The 17151-nt window shown below is 48.3% G+C and overlaps 1 protein-coding gene across 1 annotated transcript in view; it reads right to left on the bottom strand.

Annotated features, from left to right (window-relative positions):
* Window positions 1–17151, bottom strand: part of JARID2 (jumonji and AT-rich interaction domain containing 2) — a 229804-nt gene that overhangs the window by 91370 nt on the left and 121283 nt on the right. Inside the window, 1 exon segment of the mRNA XM_038768089.1 lies at window positions 9201–9336. Coding sequence (XP_038624017.1) covers window positions 9201–9336 — 136 coding nt within the window.

The following is a 17151-nucleotide window of genomic DNA, read 5'->3' as shown; positions in this document are numbered from 1 at the left end:
GGGGGATACGAAGGAGGAAGGCGTTTCAGGCCAGAGGCAGGATGTGGATGACATGTTGGCGGTGAAATAGAGGAGACTGAGGTACAGTGAATAGGCTGGCATTACAGGATCCAAGTGTGAGGGCTGGGTTGTAGTCAGAAAGCAGGGAGGTATGGTAAGAGGGGGCAATATACACTCCATTTGCAATTCCTGCCAAGACCTGAGTCCAGAGGATTGGTCCCAAGTTAAGAAAGTGGAAAGCCTGCTCTGATGGAGAGCCAGCTTCCCTTGGCCCATGCCCCAGTTGCTAGCTCCCAGAGCTCAAACTGGGGCAAGCAAACGGTAATTCTAACTAAGGCCTTCACAAAGCGTGTACTCCGTGCAAAGGGACAAGTCTGTTGGGTTGGACACAGTCCCTGTCCCTCCTTGGGCTCACAGACTGGCTTATCCCCATTTTCAGATGAGGAGATTGGGGCCCGGAGAATTAAATAGCATGCCCGAGGTCACATGCCAGGCTCGTGGCAGAGCTGGGATTAGAACCCGGGTCTTCCGATTCCCAGACCCTTTCCACTAGGCCGCTCTGCCTCTCCTCTTTCCCTGTCCCTTCCCTGCAACACGCCAAGCATGGGACCTGCTCGGTTGAGTGTCAGAGAGCTCCAGGACTGGTGAGGAGCAGGGTCTCCCTCCATCAAAGTAAAACGAGCAGTCTCAGTCATGCAGGTTCTGCCCTTGAGGAACTTAGAGTCTACAGAGGGAGTCCTGAGTGAAGGGCACTGTGCAAAGCACTCGGAAGAGTTGATAGACATGATCCCTGCACACAAGAAGCTTCCAGTCTAATGGGGAATATCTATAACAAAGATGAGACAGCGCAGCCAAAGTCTGACGATAACAATAATAATGATGGCATCTACTAAGCGCTTACTATGTGCAAAGCACCGTTCTAAGCAGTGGGGAGGTCACAAGGTGATCAGGTTGTCCCATGGTGGGCTCACAGTCTTAATCTCCATTTTCCAGATGAGGTAACTGAGACACAGAGAAGTTAGGTGACTTGCCCAAAGTCACACAGCTGACAATTGACGGAGTCGGCATTTGAACCCATGATCTCTGACTCCAAAGCCCGTGCTCTTTCCACTGAGTCATGATGCTTCTCATCCTTAAACCCAGAGGGATCCCAGAGGCAAGTAACTCTCCAATGGAGGCCCTTCCGACTCTCCCTCTAAACCGTGGCCCGCTTTTCAATGGAAGAGATCGAAGTCCAGGATCCTCTGGGCCCCAAGGAGTGACCTGCTGGGAAGACTGCCCGATGGGTCAAACAACCAAGTCACCGGGAGATTAGCTGCTGGTCTCCTGCTGATGGTCCAGGGATTCCCTATGTGCATTTTTCACCCTTGCTAAATAAACCTCCCTCTGACTGGCTAATAAAACCTCCCCCTCTCTACAGACTGTAAGTTTGTTGTGGGCAGGAAATCTGTCTACCAACTCTGTTATACTGCACTCTCCCAAGTGGTTAGTACAGTAATAATAATAATAATAATTTTGGTATTTGTTAAGCGCTTACTATGTGCAAAGCACTGTTCTAAGCGCTGGGGAGGATACAAGGTGATCAGGTTGTCCCACATGCAGCTCACAATATTAATTCCCATTTTACAGATGAGGTAACTGAGGCACAGAGAAGTGAAGTGACTTGCCCAAAGTCACACAGCTGACCAGTGGCAGAGCCAGGATTTGAACCCATGACCTCTGACTCCAAAGCCCAGGCTCTTTCCACTGAGCCACGCTGCTTCCCCAGTACTCTTCACATGGTAAGCACTCCACAAATATGACTGATTGACTGGCAACAGATAGAAAAAGTGAATTTGTTGGGCCAAGGCTGGCTACCAGGCAGAGAACAGGCACTGACCACTGGCGAGCCAGGCCCCCGCCAGGCTGGCTGGGCAGAGAAAGAGGCAGAGAAGAGCCAGGGTGATTGCTTCCCTTCTCCCCTAGCCTGGGTCTGCCCTCCCTCGGAACCCAAACCCCTTTCTCCGGCACCCTGGTTCTACCCAAGGCACCTGGCTTCCCATCCGCCTCGTAAGAGGCCAGACTACAGGGCCAGGGCAAGGTGTCCTACTGGCTCAAGTTGTTTTAAGGTGAGCCGTCCTGAAGGAGCAGGGTGGGCCGCTGGCTCCTGGAGCCTCCAGCCGGGTGAGCTGTCAAGCTGGAAATAGCTCCGGGTCGGAGCAGGCCCGGCCCTCCACACTGCCGGCCGGCCACTCTCTGCCCGAAGACTCCAGAGGGGGTCTCGCGCTCACCTCTTTCAGGCTCGGCTTCCATGATCCCTGATACGGAGAGGGGGAGCGGTGGTGGGGAATCCAAGCTGTTCCTTACAGCTGCTCATACATGCACAAGGAACAGCTCTCGCCTCAGTGGCTCTCCCACTGGAGACAGGACTTACAAAACTCAAGCCTGGACCTCGGGGCAAGCAAGCCCACCACCCCTCCATACCCCTCAGGTCATGGTGCTGCCAGGATCACTTTGGGGGGATGGGGAGGGGGTCTTGTCTCCTGAGGAGGCCATGGTGCTTCATGAGCCAGCAGCTTCTTGCTGCCCCTGCTCTTTTGGAATCCCAAAACAAACACTGCCTGCCAGTATGGGTTACTTCAATTTTCTCCTGCTTCTCTGACCCAAGGACGCAGAGGGAGAATCTGGCGGCCACTGGCACACTGTGGGTCTTCTGAATCTACATAAAAGTTGCCTGGGGCTTTGGGCAGCAGCACATAAATGTGTAATCGAGTGCACAGAAACGGTACAAAGATGACACAAGGGAGAAATGGAGAGGAGGAATCTGAAAAAGGAAAGGAGGGGACTGAAGGAAACAGGAGAGAGGAAAGGTAAGAGGGAAGATGGAGAGGGTTTTCTGCCCAAGTTCCTCTGGGTATCTGATCCAACTCTCAGCAATCACTGGATTGAAAATAAAGTAAAGAACACCATTACCACCTGCAGAGCTTCTGTTGGGAATTTTCTCCTCTTCTCCACAGTCAATCACTGAACCTTGGACAGGCCTTCCCAAACTCCCTCTCTACCTTGGGCTACCCTCCAGCCACATTCCCTCTGGGATAAGGAATGATTTCTTTCTAAAACCTCACCAGGAGGATTTCTTCCCCCGGGCAATGGACGAGCTGAGGGATTTTAATGTTTTGCTCTGGAAGTAAGTGAATTTCAAATGACTAAAAACACTCTTCTTTCTCAGTGCCTTATTATTTTGGGGGCCATGATATTAAATAGCACTAATTTTGGTCCCAGGAGATTGAAGGAGCTGGGGGAAGGGGACAATGGAGATAAATGGCCTAGTGGGTAGGGAAGGGACCTTTGAGTCAGAATGACCTGTGTTCTAATCCCTGCTCCACCATCTGCCTGCTGTGTGAACTTAGGTGCATCATGTCATTTCTCTGTGTCTTGGTTACCTCACCTGCAAAATGGGGATTAAGACTGGGAGCCCCATCTGGAACATGGACTGTGTCCAACCTGATTAGGGTGTATCTGCCCCAGTGCTAAGTACAGTGCATGGCACCTGCTAAGCACTTTACAAATACCATAAAAAAGTGCAACAGCTGTGGACTCCATCCAGACTTTCTCCAGAAAAGCATGAGGCCTTCTCAATTTTTAGACTGCTTTGGAGGCCTTGACCAGGGCTACCGCTGCTGTGCCCTTGGGACTCAAATCAATCAGCGGCATTTATTGAGCATTTACTGTGTGCAGTGCACTTTTCTAAGCGCTCGGGAGAGCATGGTACAACAGAGTAGGTAGGCAGGCTGTGTCTGACTCATGGTCCTGTGCTCCTTCCACTGGGTGATGATGCCTTTGTGGCCACAATCTTTATTTTTGAGCAAAAAAGGCAAGAGACCCAATTGTGGAAATTACAGAGATAGCCCACTGCTGGCCAGATAACAAGATGGGCCACTGAAAGATAGCTGTTTAATTCTACATGGTTCACGTTTTAGGGAGGGAGAAGGAGGGGGGAATCCATTGCCAATCATTGACATAGAATTATACTGAAAAACACCAAGCCCTGAAGAGCACCTCACAGGTTTTAAAAAAAAATCTAGAGGAACAAGCTCTCATCTTTAAGTATGGAATTACATTTTGAAAAGTCGAGCTGTGTTTCAAACATTATGTCCTGTACCACTGTGATGGTTCCATTTCATGTTTAAGGCTGCAACCGAGAAAAGCAATTTCCAACGAGATTTTGGGTTTGCTTATAGGGTCTTCGCAGGGGAGAGGGGGTAACTGATTCCAAACCTACACAATTCGTTATTCCATTAAAATCCCGACCTCAATGAAAGGCAGTTTTAAAGGGGATCTCCACACAGCAGGGTGTTCCAAATTCAACTTGTTTCACTAATCCAAATCAAAGCTTCCATCCTATTGGCTGCCACAAAGGATTTCCTGAATATCTAAAAGCAATCCTCTTCTGATTTTTTGTTCCACATGAAGTGGGAAAAAAAAACGAGCCCCCTAAAAGTGTACTGTATAGCATCTGGAGAGATCTACCATAGTTTATTTCCTTCAAACATGAAATGCCAATCTAAATGCTACCTATACGACATAAGTACTAAGCCAAGTCAAAGAGGCTGACGAAGAGCCCGACACCCTAAAGAATAATAGTAATAATAATGATAATAATAATTGTATTTGATATGTGCTTACTATGTGCCAGGCACTGTACAAGCAATCAGGTTGGACAAAGGTAAAGATTGAAGAGCAGAGCTTGGCTGCTGTAGAAATCCATGGATGGCAGTTCTGGTGGCCCCATCTTAGTCATTCATTCATTCAATAGTATTTATTGAGCGCTTACTGTGTGCACAGCACTGTACTAAGTGCTTAGTCAGTCAGTCATATTTACTGAGCGCTTAGTGTGTACAGAGCACGGTACTAAGCACTTGGAAGAGTACAATATAATAGACAATTCCCAACCTGCAATGACCTTAAACTCTAGAGGTGGGTGGATGGAGCGGATACAAAAGAGGGCAAACCAAATGACTGGAGGCTGAAGCTCATTCTGTGGGCTCACTGATGGAAAAGATTAGCCACTCAACTAGAAAGGCAAAGGAAGCTAGGAAGGCAAATGATTGAGGTTTTACAAAATCATGGGGTAATAGCCGAATTTTGGCCACAACCACGCTGAACCTCAGTCCCTCATCTGCAAAATGGGCATAAAATATCTGGTCTCCCTCCCCATTACCTGAGGGCCTCAGGTGGGACAGGGACTGTGTCCTATCCGATAGCTATCCCAGTGCTTAGCACACTGCTTAGAAAGAAATAAGTTCTCCACAGATATCCCCTTCAATCCCACCACATGCCAGGATGAGAGGGCACCTGGGGCGGGTAGTTGGAGAAGATGAGGTTCAAAACACACACAAAGAAAGCACCTTTTCACCGGCAGTGATGTTCATATGGATTTCATTACTCCAGCAAGTTGTGCTGGCAGGAAATAACAGCTGGTTCAAGAGGAGTTTGGATAAATGAAAGGATGAACGGCCCATAATGATGGTTTCTCCATGTGCCTAACTCACAGGGGACAGGTTTGTCAATCCACTGAGAAGCAACATGGCCTGTTGGAAAGAGCATAGGCTGAGGAGTTGGAGGACCTGGTCTGCCAATCCTAGGTCTGCCCGTTGCTTTCTGTGTGACCTTGGGCAAATCACCTATTTTCTCTGGGCCTCAGTTCCCTCAACTGTAAAATGGGGATGAAATCCTACTCCCTCCTACTTAGTGGGTGAGGCCCATGTGTCCAAACTGTTACCCCAGCACGCAGGGCAGTGCTTGACTCATAGTAAACACTTACATACAATGACAATAATAACAACAATAGTAATCATTGGTGTTTACTGAGTGCTTGTGGTGTGCAGAGTGCTGTGCTAAGCACTTGGGAGAGTACAGCATAACAGAGTAGGAAGACACACTCCCTGCCCACAAGAAACATAGAGTCTACAGGGGATGGTCAAGACAAAAGATTAAGGAAAAGGGTTTGGGATGTTGGATGGCAAGTTCATGACCATGAGGACAAATGTCAAGAAGGGTGACTGACATAGTGTCCACCCACATATCATCTGGGGCCACTATCAGAAACAGGAAATCCAGCTGGCTGGCCCCTTTGGGCTGATCCAGAGTGGCATTTCTTGTTTGCCTAAAATGACAACTACTACTAATGTGTATCTGTCAAATGCTTACTATGTGCCAAGTACTGAACCTGTCACATATGGGGCTCACAGTCTAAGCAGGATAGAAAATGGGCATTTAGTCCCCATTTTACAGATGAGGAATCCAAGGCCCAGAGAATAATAATAATAATAATAATAATAATAATAATAATAATAATAATAATAATGATAATAATAATAATAATAATAATGTTAGTATTTATTAAGCGCTTACCATGTGTGAAGCACTGTTCTAAGTGCTGGGGGGAATACAAGGCGATGAGGTTGTCCCCATGGGGCTCAAAGTCTTAATCCCCATTTTACAGATGAGGGAACTGAGGCACAGAGAAGTTAAGTGACTTGCCCAAGGTCACCCATTAGGGAGGTGGCAGACTCGGTATCCAAATCCAGATCCTGTAACCCCTAGGCCTGTGCTCTTTCTACAGCTTCCCACCCTTCCAATCTCTGAAAAGCAACACCCAACTCCACAATATATAGGAGGATGGAGAAGCTAGGGTACTGTGTTTCTCAGAAAGGGTCAATAACCTTAATGCAAATTACCCTCCAACCCAAAATACATCCATATCCCATAACGCTTGTCGACAGAGTGGGATGAAGAGAGGGCAGGTCTCATGTAGCTGCAGAATTTAAGATCCAGGCAGGCAAACATTAGCTATCTTGCAGCCAACAGAGCAGGGCCTTTGGTATTCAAGAAAAATGAAAAACCCTTGGAAGCTTTTATCAGGATAGTGAAGACAGAAGTTGTAGCCACTGAGAAAAGGAACTGTTCTTGCCTTGCTGTAGTGCCAAGTGCCACTGAAAATCTCCAGCAATCTTGGAAGTACCCAGGCCAACTTTTCTTGGAATTCTTTCCTCGGTATCATCAGGTCCTTAGCTACTCCCATCAAATGGATCTTTCAGCAGCCAGTTGGCTGGAGTCACTGGTTGCTGTTTCAATGTGGGAAAATTAGCTCAGATGTTTCGCCAATTTGTCCTCTCTGGACCCAGAGTCCCTGGCTCTTATGGCTCATTGTCGCGCAGGGAGTGACAATATAGAAAGAGAAAAGTCTCTGAATTCCCAGCCCGGAATATTGGGGACCTGGTGGCTGTACTCTCCGGGGGAAGGCCTTAAGCCCCAGCAAACTTTGTTACATAGACTGAGCTGAAATGGCTAAGTTCAAGCCAGGATCAAGGATACACAAAACACGTACCAACATTTTATTGGACATCCTCTTTCGGGGGAAGCTAGGCCCCTGAAATAACTGTGCAGCAAAAAAAGTCATTGGCAAAAAAGTCATTGGCAGAGGCAAAGGGACTGAGAGGCAGGGAATGTGTCTGTTATACTGTACTCTCCCAAGCGCTTAGTACAGCGTGCCCAGTAAATGCTCAATAAATACAACTGACTGATGGACTCAAGGACCCAGGAGTGGAAACAAGACGGTGGCTAGCTAGGTGAGCCTCAATGGAAGGACTCTTACTGCCAGAGAGGCCTCTGGGAAGGCCACATCTTGGCTAGCCTCTGGGGCGGAAAGGTGTGCCAGGGAAGACCACAGCCTTCGTGTCAATGCTGGGTCTGTTGCAGGAGTTTTCAGCCAAGAAGACACCAGACCCCCAGATCCATACCAGCCCACTCCATTCCCTGGCTCGCTGCCTAAGTCCCAGATGACCGGCTCCATCTTGCCCTGACAGGAGGCTTGCTCAAAAGCACTTAACAGATGATGAGTGGGCTCAGATTAAGTTGGGGGAGTCAAGGCTCCCTGCCCCACTTAGACATCCCATCCCCCTGAAGGGGTCCGATTATGAAGCAGAGAGCAAACCCTGGGTCGCAGTGTCTGGGTGTCTCTGGGGCTGACTCCCTGGGGAGACCTATGCCTTTGGAAGATTGTTTCTATCCATCGCCACCAACTTGACCGTAGTCCTGCCCCTGGCAGAGCAACCGAACGGTGGCCTGTGGACACACTCCTGGAAGAACCTGAATTCTCCTGGGGAGAACACCCCTCAATGGGTTGGGCCACACAGCAGGCACAACCCATTCATTTATTCCTGAGTTCTGTGGGGGGACGAGGGAGTGCCTTGTGGAACCGTTTGACACATGACAAGAGCTACAAAAAATACTGATCAATCAATTAATCATTAGTATTTATTGGGCGCTTACTATGCTCCATTCTACCCTCCTCCTTTCCATCAGTCATTCTGAGGACCATTGCCCCTGCTGGGCAATAAACTTGAAGGCAGAAAGCATGTCTAACTCTACAGTGCTCTCCCAAGCAACAGTAAAATGCTCTCTGCACACAGCTGGTGCTCAGTAAATTCCATTGATAGATTCAGTGGCAGCTCCTTTGCTAACAAGAATCAGTCAATGCCAACTAACCCAAAGATCTACCAGACGCTACTGGTGAAATGTGCCCAAGAAAAGATGCTGAGGATGACCTGCAAACCAGGAAGAGACAGCCCTAAGCCATCAGAAAGTGACCCATCCTCACTGTCCTCGCTTTCTGGTCCAGCCTGGCCCATGAAGGTAGAGGCCATATACAACTGAGATCTGAGTTAGAACTGCCCCGTTCAACCTGGAGTCAGTTTAAACCCAAAGCAACCCAGAGAAGCAGCGTGGCCTAATGGATAGAGGCTGGGCCTAGGAGTCAGAAGGACCTGAGTTCTTAATCCCAGCTCTGCCACTCGTCTGCTGTGGGATCTTGGGCAAGTTGCTTCACTTCTCTGTGCCTCAGTTCCCTTCATCTGGAAAATAGGGATAACGACTGAGCCCCACATGGGACAAGGGCTGTGTCCAGCCTCGTATCTACTCCAGCGCATAGTATAGTGCCTGGCACATACTAAGTGCTTACGAAATACCATTTAAAAAAACAGAAAAACCTCAAGAATCACGCTAAGGGGCAGAAGGATGGAGGGTGGGACCTACACCCTTCCGGCTTTACTTTCCCTCCTTGGTGAGAGAAAGCTGGCATTGTGGTTCCCTGGCAGCCGGCTACCAGCAGCTCGCTCGGGCCCAGAACGGCGCCAACCGTCCCCGGATCGCTCACTCACCATTGACCGCTTTGAGGCTCCCAGTGAGGCCGTCGCTCTGCTGTCTCTTCTGGGCATTTTTGAACTCCTTTAGGGATAAATACAGGACTTTGCGCACCACTCTTTCTTCTGACCACGGGATCCCATCGCTGTCATCCTACAGGTGGAGGAGAAAATAAATCGTAAGCCAGTTGGTAAAGCTCCTTGAGGGCAGGGAGTGGGTCTATTAACTCTGTTTTACACTCCTAAGTACTTAGCACAGTGGTCTGCAAACAGTAAACTCTAAGCTCCTTGAGGGCAAGGTTCAAGTCTACTTAACTATTGTTGCAAAAATAATGACAGTAATGATGATGATGATGATGATGATGGAGATATCTGCTAAATACTTACTATGTGGCAAGCACTGTACAAAGCGCAGGTGTAGATACGAGATAATCAAGTTGGGTACAGCCCCTCTTTCCCATGGAAAAGTATACCGTATTCAGACGAGTGAAAGTTAAGTGATTTGCCCAAGGCTGTCCAGCAGGTAAGTGATGGAGTTGGGATTAGAACTCAGGTCCTCTGACTCTTGGGTCTAGGATTTTTCCACTAGGCCACTCTGCCTCTCTATTCCCCTAGCCACGGTGCCCTGATGCTTTTGAGAAGCATTGTGGCCTAGTGGAAAGTGGCCCCGAAGCCAGGAGACCCGGGTACTAATCCGAACTCTGCCATTTGTCTGCTGTGTGACCCTAGACATGTCACTCGCTCACCCAGCCAAGGGAAAGAACGACCAGTTTCTGGATGGCTCTCTGACTGAAAACTGTGACCACAACAACATGCAGGAGACCATTCCCCAGAACTCCTGCTGTGGGAGGGAGGGTGGGGAGGGCTGCCAGTTCCTCCTGGAAGAGAAGCTGCCTTCCAGGTTCTGCTCTTAGGCTGACTGACCGTGGGTGCAGAGCTCCAGCAGGGTCTGGATGAAAGCCCTCTTCCTCCTCCCTCCTCTTTCTGTAACATCACTACCAACACGTGCCGCTTGGCAGATGCTTCCCAGCCTACCCACTGGAGAAAAGGTTAACCTTGCCTGGCCTGACCACTTGGGGACCAGGTCAGCCCAGCCTGACCCCCAGAGACCAGGTCAACCCTTTGGGGGGTAAGAGTCCTGCCAGAAATGCTAGCCAGTAAACCACTAAGGCCAGAGAAAGAGGGACAAGTTAGTTTGCTTTAGGCATAACAACCCAATAGGGAAGCTCTGCCAGAGCACATTGGACAGCTGCATCCAGGGTTTAGAACTGTGGAAAAAGAATAACCTCTCTTCTGCTGTCATCAGCCATTTTTGGCTGGGATTCCACCCCTTAGATCATTCTGACCCACAGAATTCTCCTCCCCTCTGGGGATGGTGTGCTAAGGGCAATTTTGAAAGGGAAATGAGGTCACTGTTTACCTCTCCAAACAAACCCAAACAAGAAAGATGAATCCCACTCCCTCCAGAACACAGGCACTTCATAAATAGCTCCAAAATGTAAATAAAACTCCCAGAATAGCTTCAAACAGAAATTGGCATGGACAATTAACTGCATCCTGTTTGGGCTGAAGCCTCGGCCTGGCCTCAGACTCTTAGATTGAAGAGAGCAGTGGGGATAAGTAGTAAGGTGCTGGGAGAGGAATAAAGGAAAGGAGAGAAGTCTCGTAGTTAGAGCATGGGCCTGCGAGTTAGAAGGACCTGGGTTCTAATCCTGAGTCCGTGACTTGTCTGCTGTGGGACCTTGGGCAAATCACTTAACTTCCCTGGGCCTCAATTACCTCATTTGTAAAATGGAGACTAAGATTGTGAGCCCTATGTGGGATAGCGACCGTGTCCAACGTGATTATCTTGTATACCCCAGTGCTTAGTCCAGTGTTCTGCACACAGTCCACAATGATGATGACTATTAGTATTCTCATTAAGTAGACGACTCGGTCCCTTACTCTGAAGAGAAAAAAAATGCCTCCACTCTAAAGTGGTGAAGGAAACTACCAATCTCACTCCTCTCTCCAAATACAAACACACCTGAGCTGATTTCACTTAATAGCCTGCAGTTCAACACCCCTAACAATACCTTCCTTGAAAAGAAAAAACCTCTGGCTCTAGCCCTCCTAGGTTCTATCTGACACCATGACATACCTTCCCAGAACTCTTCAGCAACCTCTATAAAGTGGCCATTCATCCGACAATATACGGGACAGTTCCGTTTCTGCTGGCCTGACCCATGTCCGGTCCAGGTGGGGCACTTTAGTAGGTTCTGTAATTTTATTTCCGCCTCCCCCAGTCCACAGAATTCCATGGTTTGGACGTGGCACCTGTTTCCGTCCAAGCTGGGGAGGGAAGTGTGGTGGATTGTGAATAGGTGGGTGAGCCAGGGAAAAACTAGGTTCAGGAGGGATTAGGACACACCTGTGGAAAGGAGGGCTCGTGGTCATGGAGCTACTCTACGTGACTGGCATGACGCACAGTGGGTGACATGCCTCTTGATGCCCATCGACACTCAGGATTGTTGAGCCCAGGGCGTCAGATGGTCGCCCTGGACCTTGCCCTTCAAGCCGGCCTCAAAGCGAAGACTTGGGAGGACTGGTTTGGCAGGCAGGAGCATTCAAAGGCAAACTAGTTTAGGGAGCTGCTGTGTTAGTGTGAGTCATTCTCCACTTCATCTGTCACTCCCTAGCAGTAGGGAATTTTGAGGAGAGAAAACCCCAGGAAAGGAAAGGGGCTGAAACTAGGCCTTCTGTGGGAGGGGACTGGACTGGGGCGGGGAGGGCAGGGAGGTCGGGATGCGAGGCAGGAACACAGAAGGTGGCCAGGGTGGAAAGTCCTTGTGGGAGGAACAATCAGGGACGGTAGAGGTGTTGACCAAATTTGAAGATGGGTTTCCTCATCAGTGTTGGATGCCAGACCGACGCAATGGAAAGCACTCAGGCACCACTAAACAAGAACTGAGCAAGGCTAGAGTGGCGGTGGAAGCGGAAAACAGTGAAATATCAAAGAAAACTGGGAAGAGAAGGTAAGTATGAATCCCACCTAACACTACCTAGTTGCCCATTTTACTCTTTTTTAAAATAATACTCCCTGTACAGCAGGGTTCTCCAAAATGTGGGTTAAGTCCAGGGAGACAGAATGTTTTCTTGTGAAATAGGAAGCTTCCCGATACCAAAGTCGCACCTTAAAAAGTCTGTAAGGAAGATCATTCTTCAATAAAAGAGCGGGTGCCAGGCAACTGTTTAAACCCAAAGAATTCCAATATCTCCAAGAATTCCAGAATCCACTATGGACAAACCAACTTCTACATGGTGCTAGGGGCGATCTCCAGGTGGGTAGTGTGGCAGAGGGAGGTAAGAGAAAAGAAAGGATGGAGACTCGTCTTACAATGGTAATTCAGATTCCTCCTCCAGAACCACGCCCAATTTTGAAATTTTCTCTGCACAGTGCTTTAAAAACAGTTTCACCATCCACTGCTGTACCTCTTCATCAACCCCTGAAAAGGAACAGTGAAAAGACACTTCCCCCATACACACACACAGATAGTTATGGTGAAATACTTCAAGTTCAGGTGCTCGATGCTCAACACCTCCCACCTTCAATTTCTCTCGTAGCTTCTCTTCCCCAAAGCACTTTCTCCACCTACACTGCTCCATTATCTCTAGAACATCTCTGTAAGAGAGAAAGGGGCAGATATCACAAGCCCCACTTCACAGATGGGAGAACTGAGGCACTTCAAGTTTCCCTCCATGACTGAGTTGCAGAGATGGAACTAATTTAAGTTGTCCAACTCATCCGCAGTGGGGAAGCAGGGTGGTTTGATATAAGAAAGCTCGGGCCTGGGAGTCAGAGGATCTGGGTTCTCAACACGGCTCGGACAGTTTTGCCTGCTTCTCTGGGCCTCAGTTTCCTCATCTATAAACTGGGAATTCATTACCTGTTCTCCCTCTATACTTAGATTGTGAGCTCCACATTGGACAGGAATTGTCTGTGACCCTTTTATCTTCTTCGGTCTACCTTAACACTGAAGGCAGTGTTTGGCACAGAGTGAGAGCTTAGCAAACATCGCAGTTATTACCTAGTCACTAGGTTATGGAGCCAAGTGAATAAACTTTCCCATCAAAAAGGTTTTTTATGGCTTCCATTGTTTACAAAGCATTCCTCTTTTCCTCAACCGTCTTCCCCCACTGAGACTGTGGGCTCCTAAGAGACCGGGATCCTTTTTTTTATGATATTTGTTAAGCACTTACTATGTGCCAGGCACTGTAATAATAATATTAATAATAACAATAATGGTACTTGCTAAGCCCCTATGTGCCAAGCTCTGTTTATGCACTGGGGTAGATAGAAATTAAGTTGGCCACAGTCCACGTCCCAAATCGGGCTCACAGTCTTAATCTCCATCTTACAAATGAGGTAACTGAGGCCCAGAGAAGTGAAGTGACTTGCCCAAGATCACACATAGCAAGTACGAGACAGAACCAGGATGGAACTCAAGTCCTTCTGTCTCCAGGATATCAGGGTAATAATGGCATTTGTTAAGCACTTACTATGTGCAGAGCACTGTTCTAAGCGCTGGGGGGGAGATACAAGGTGATCAAGTTGTCCCACGTGGGGCTCACAGTCTTAATCCCCATTTTACAAATGAGGTAACTGAGGCTCAGAGAAGTTAAGTGACTTGCCCAAGGTCACACAGCAGACATGTGGCGGAGCTGGGATACGAACTCATGACCTCTGGCTCCAAAGCCCGTGCTCTTTCCACCGAGCCACGCAGCTTCCCCTAATAGTACATATGCCCTGCTAGACAGCAAGCTCCTTGTAGGTATGGCACATGCTTACCAACTCTGTTATACTGTACTTTCCTAAGTGCTTAGTACAGTGCTTAGGAGTAGTGTGGCCTGGTGGATACAGCACGGGGCTGGAGTCAAAAGGACCTGGGTTCTAATCCCGGCTCCACCCCCTGTCAGCTGCATGACCTTAGGCAAGTCACTTCACTTCTCAGCCTCAGTTCCCTCATGTGTAAAATGGGAATGAAGACTGTGAGCCCCATGTGAGACATACCTCGTGTCCAACCTGATTTAGCCTGTATCTACTCCAGAGCTAAGTACAGTACTTAACAAATACCAGAATTATTATTACAGTGCTCAGAATAAAGTAAGCCCTCACTAAATACCACTGATTGGCTGATTGTTTGGTGCCCACAAGGTCACGTAGAAATTCATGGGAGAAAATTCCCGGGGCCACATGTAAATCCCACCTGGTTATGCTTTGCCTCCGAAAGTTCCAGTTAAGTGCTACATGCTCTTGTTCCTGGGAAGTTGGTACAGTTTCTGGACACAAAAGCCACAACAGCCAAACAGCCCTGAAGGTTCTCCTCTCTTCCTTACCCTTCCGTCACTTCTGACTCCACAGGTCACCAAATGCACCCCAGGCGCTCAAACCCGCACCAGGTTATAAGATGATGCCAAGGGCCTCAGGACATTAAACAGCTAGAGGGAGAGATTTAAACCACCGGCTCTTTGCCTGAATCCAGGGGCATTAGTAAAGGGAGGGCAGTTAACAGGTGAAGTTAACCCCACTGCCCTAGTGAAAGATTCTCCTCTCTCAACACCCAGTGACCTGATTCTTACAGAAACGCTGCTCTCATGGACAGCTCAGTTGATCAATCATGGTATTTAATGAGAGTGATAAGGATAGCAGACACCAGTTCAGTATCTACCAATTGAGCTCAAGAGGCTGACAGAAGTTTGGCTTTTTCAGCTACGAGAGTATTCTGAATGAAGAATTTCCCAAAAAAGGTGGGAAGCTTAAGACCTGTTGGTTATTCCATCTTATAGAGAATGGAGGGGGAGAAGCAGGAGAACTGAAGATAGTGTATCTAACACATACACTCACACACACACAAAATGGCGCTTAAGTAATAGTATCCAACTTCAACCCAGGCAACTCACCTCATGGGTGCCTGCTAGCCAAGGAAATCTCTCAGCATCCTAGTTCAAAGCTAGCCAGGCACAATGGGTGAACTTGAGGAGATCCTCCCAACTTATGAAATTCAAGGGAGCTTTAAAACTTGATCCAACAAGTCCTCCAGCCCTGAGGGGCTCCAAGTATTTAGACAGCTGAAACAGGATTCTGGCCTTTACTCACCTGCAACCGGGGTCATGCTGGGAGCTAAGCCTCAAAAACCTCTGAAGAACTGTAAGGTGGGAAAATTTACTTTTGTCTTGCCTTCGCGGCCTCCAGCTACATCGGCAGCATAGAAGGCCAACTCACCAACTCACTCCTCACTCCCAGCTCTGCTGAACCCCCTGGGGTGGGGCTTGATCCTTTCATTCCAGAAAGCTGCTCTCCTGCCCCCGCCTCCCCAACTTGAGTAGCCAGTGGCCCAGAACTGGCCTGGCTTGGGTGGGCCATTCTGAGGCAACTTGCTACTGAAACCCCCATAAGGGGCATGGTTTTACTTCTTCTCTGTTCCTTTTTATCTACCCTGTCGCTCACCCAAACTGCAGAAGGATTGGGGTCAAAGAACTCTCCCAGAAGCCTTTGCTGCAGCCACAAACTGGTAGAGGGGATGGGAGAGAGACGGGCATGGTCAGAAGAAGCCTGAAAAAATGGCAGAGGTTGAAACTGAAGACCCCTAATAATAATGATAATAATAATAATGGTTTTTATTAAGCCTTTACTATGTGCCAAACACTGCATTAAGCACTGAGGTACATACAATATAATCAGTTCCTGTCTCACATGGGGCTCAAAGCTGTAAATAGGAGGAAGAACTGGTATTTAATTCTCAGCACTTAGAACAGTGCTTTACACATAGTAAGCACTTAATAAATGCTATTATTATTATTATTATTATTATTTTATGGATGAGAGCACAGAGAGGTGAAGTGACTTACCCAAGGTCCAACAGCAGACAAGAAGTGGGGGAATAGAACCCAGGCCCCCCGACTCCCAGGTCCATGCTTTTTCCCTGAAGCCATGCTACTTCCTCGAACATGCACCTAGTGGCAGAGACCTTGAGCCTTCTTGGCACTGTCCATCTCCTCCCGACAGAATCACTCTTGCTCTCCTCTCCCTCCCCACACTTTGCTATACTGTGGTGGAAATTCTGCTTAATATTTTTTGAATCTGCTTCCCAAAACCCCCAGGCACCGCTGGAGGGTGGGGAGGGGGAAGATCAAGGAAGAAGATGAACCTGGATGTGTCTACCTCAGAAGGCAGTGAACACTCATTTTACTCCCACCAAAGGCAACTACTGCCCCAGGGTTTGGTAGATCCGAGGACGCAAAAATGAAGGGCTTCGCTGAAGTGCAGCACGATCATTTACTCTCTGTCCCCTGTGCTGAATTTAAGTGCTCACGTCTCATCAAATCAATGTTCTTTAAGTAAAGGCTGGGATGAGCCCCTCCAATCTATAATCATTAGTGTGAATAAATCTACTGGGAGCTCAAAATATGTTTCTACATAATCTCGGCTTTAAAAAGTGGATTATTGATCCGATAGACTATAACTGCATCAGGACTCCTGGCAGTTTATTGTCTGAAAACCTATTTGCAGACTTTTAAAAAACATGGATTATCGACAACAAAGGCCACAAATGTGCTCCATCACAGTCACAGTATGGCTTCTGGCTCCTTGGCCTGCAAGATGGGAAATGCTCCATGAGTCGGTCATCCCTGACTTGGGGCATGAGGGCCTGTCTTTCCGCCCAAAACGGAGACACACGGGAACCTTCAAAGCATTAAAAGACGCTGGCAGAACCCATGACGAGGAAGCCTTGTGTGACCTAGGCCAAAACCGTCATCTCTCCCTGACCCCTTTGGCGGCCTAGTGCCTGAAATGTGACCATCCAGTCACTGACCATGAGATGACTCTACCCAAACACTGGGGCCACTGGGGACCACAATTCCCAGAAGCCATTACATGGGTGCCATCACATTACATTTACATTCCCCGCTAGATTGTTGGTTCCTTGAG

Source organism: Tachyglossus aculeatus, chromosome Y2 (assembly GCF_015852505.1).
Source record: "Tachyglossus aculeatus isolate mTacAcu1 chromosome Y2, mTacAcu1.pri, whole genome shotgun sequence".
NCBI lineage: Eukaryota > Metazoa > Chordata > Mammalia > Monotremata > Tachyglossidae > Tachyglossus > Tachyglossus aculeatus.
This window is presented reverse-complemented; position numbering and strand designations above follow the sequence as displayed.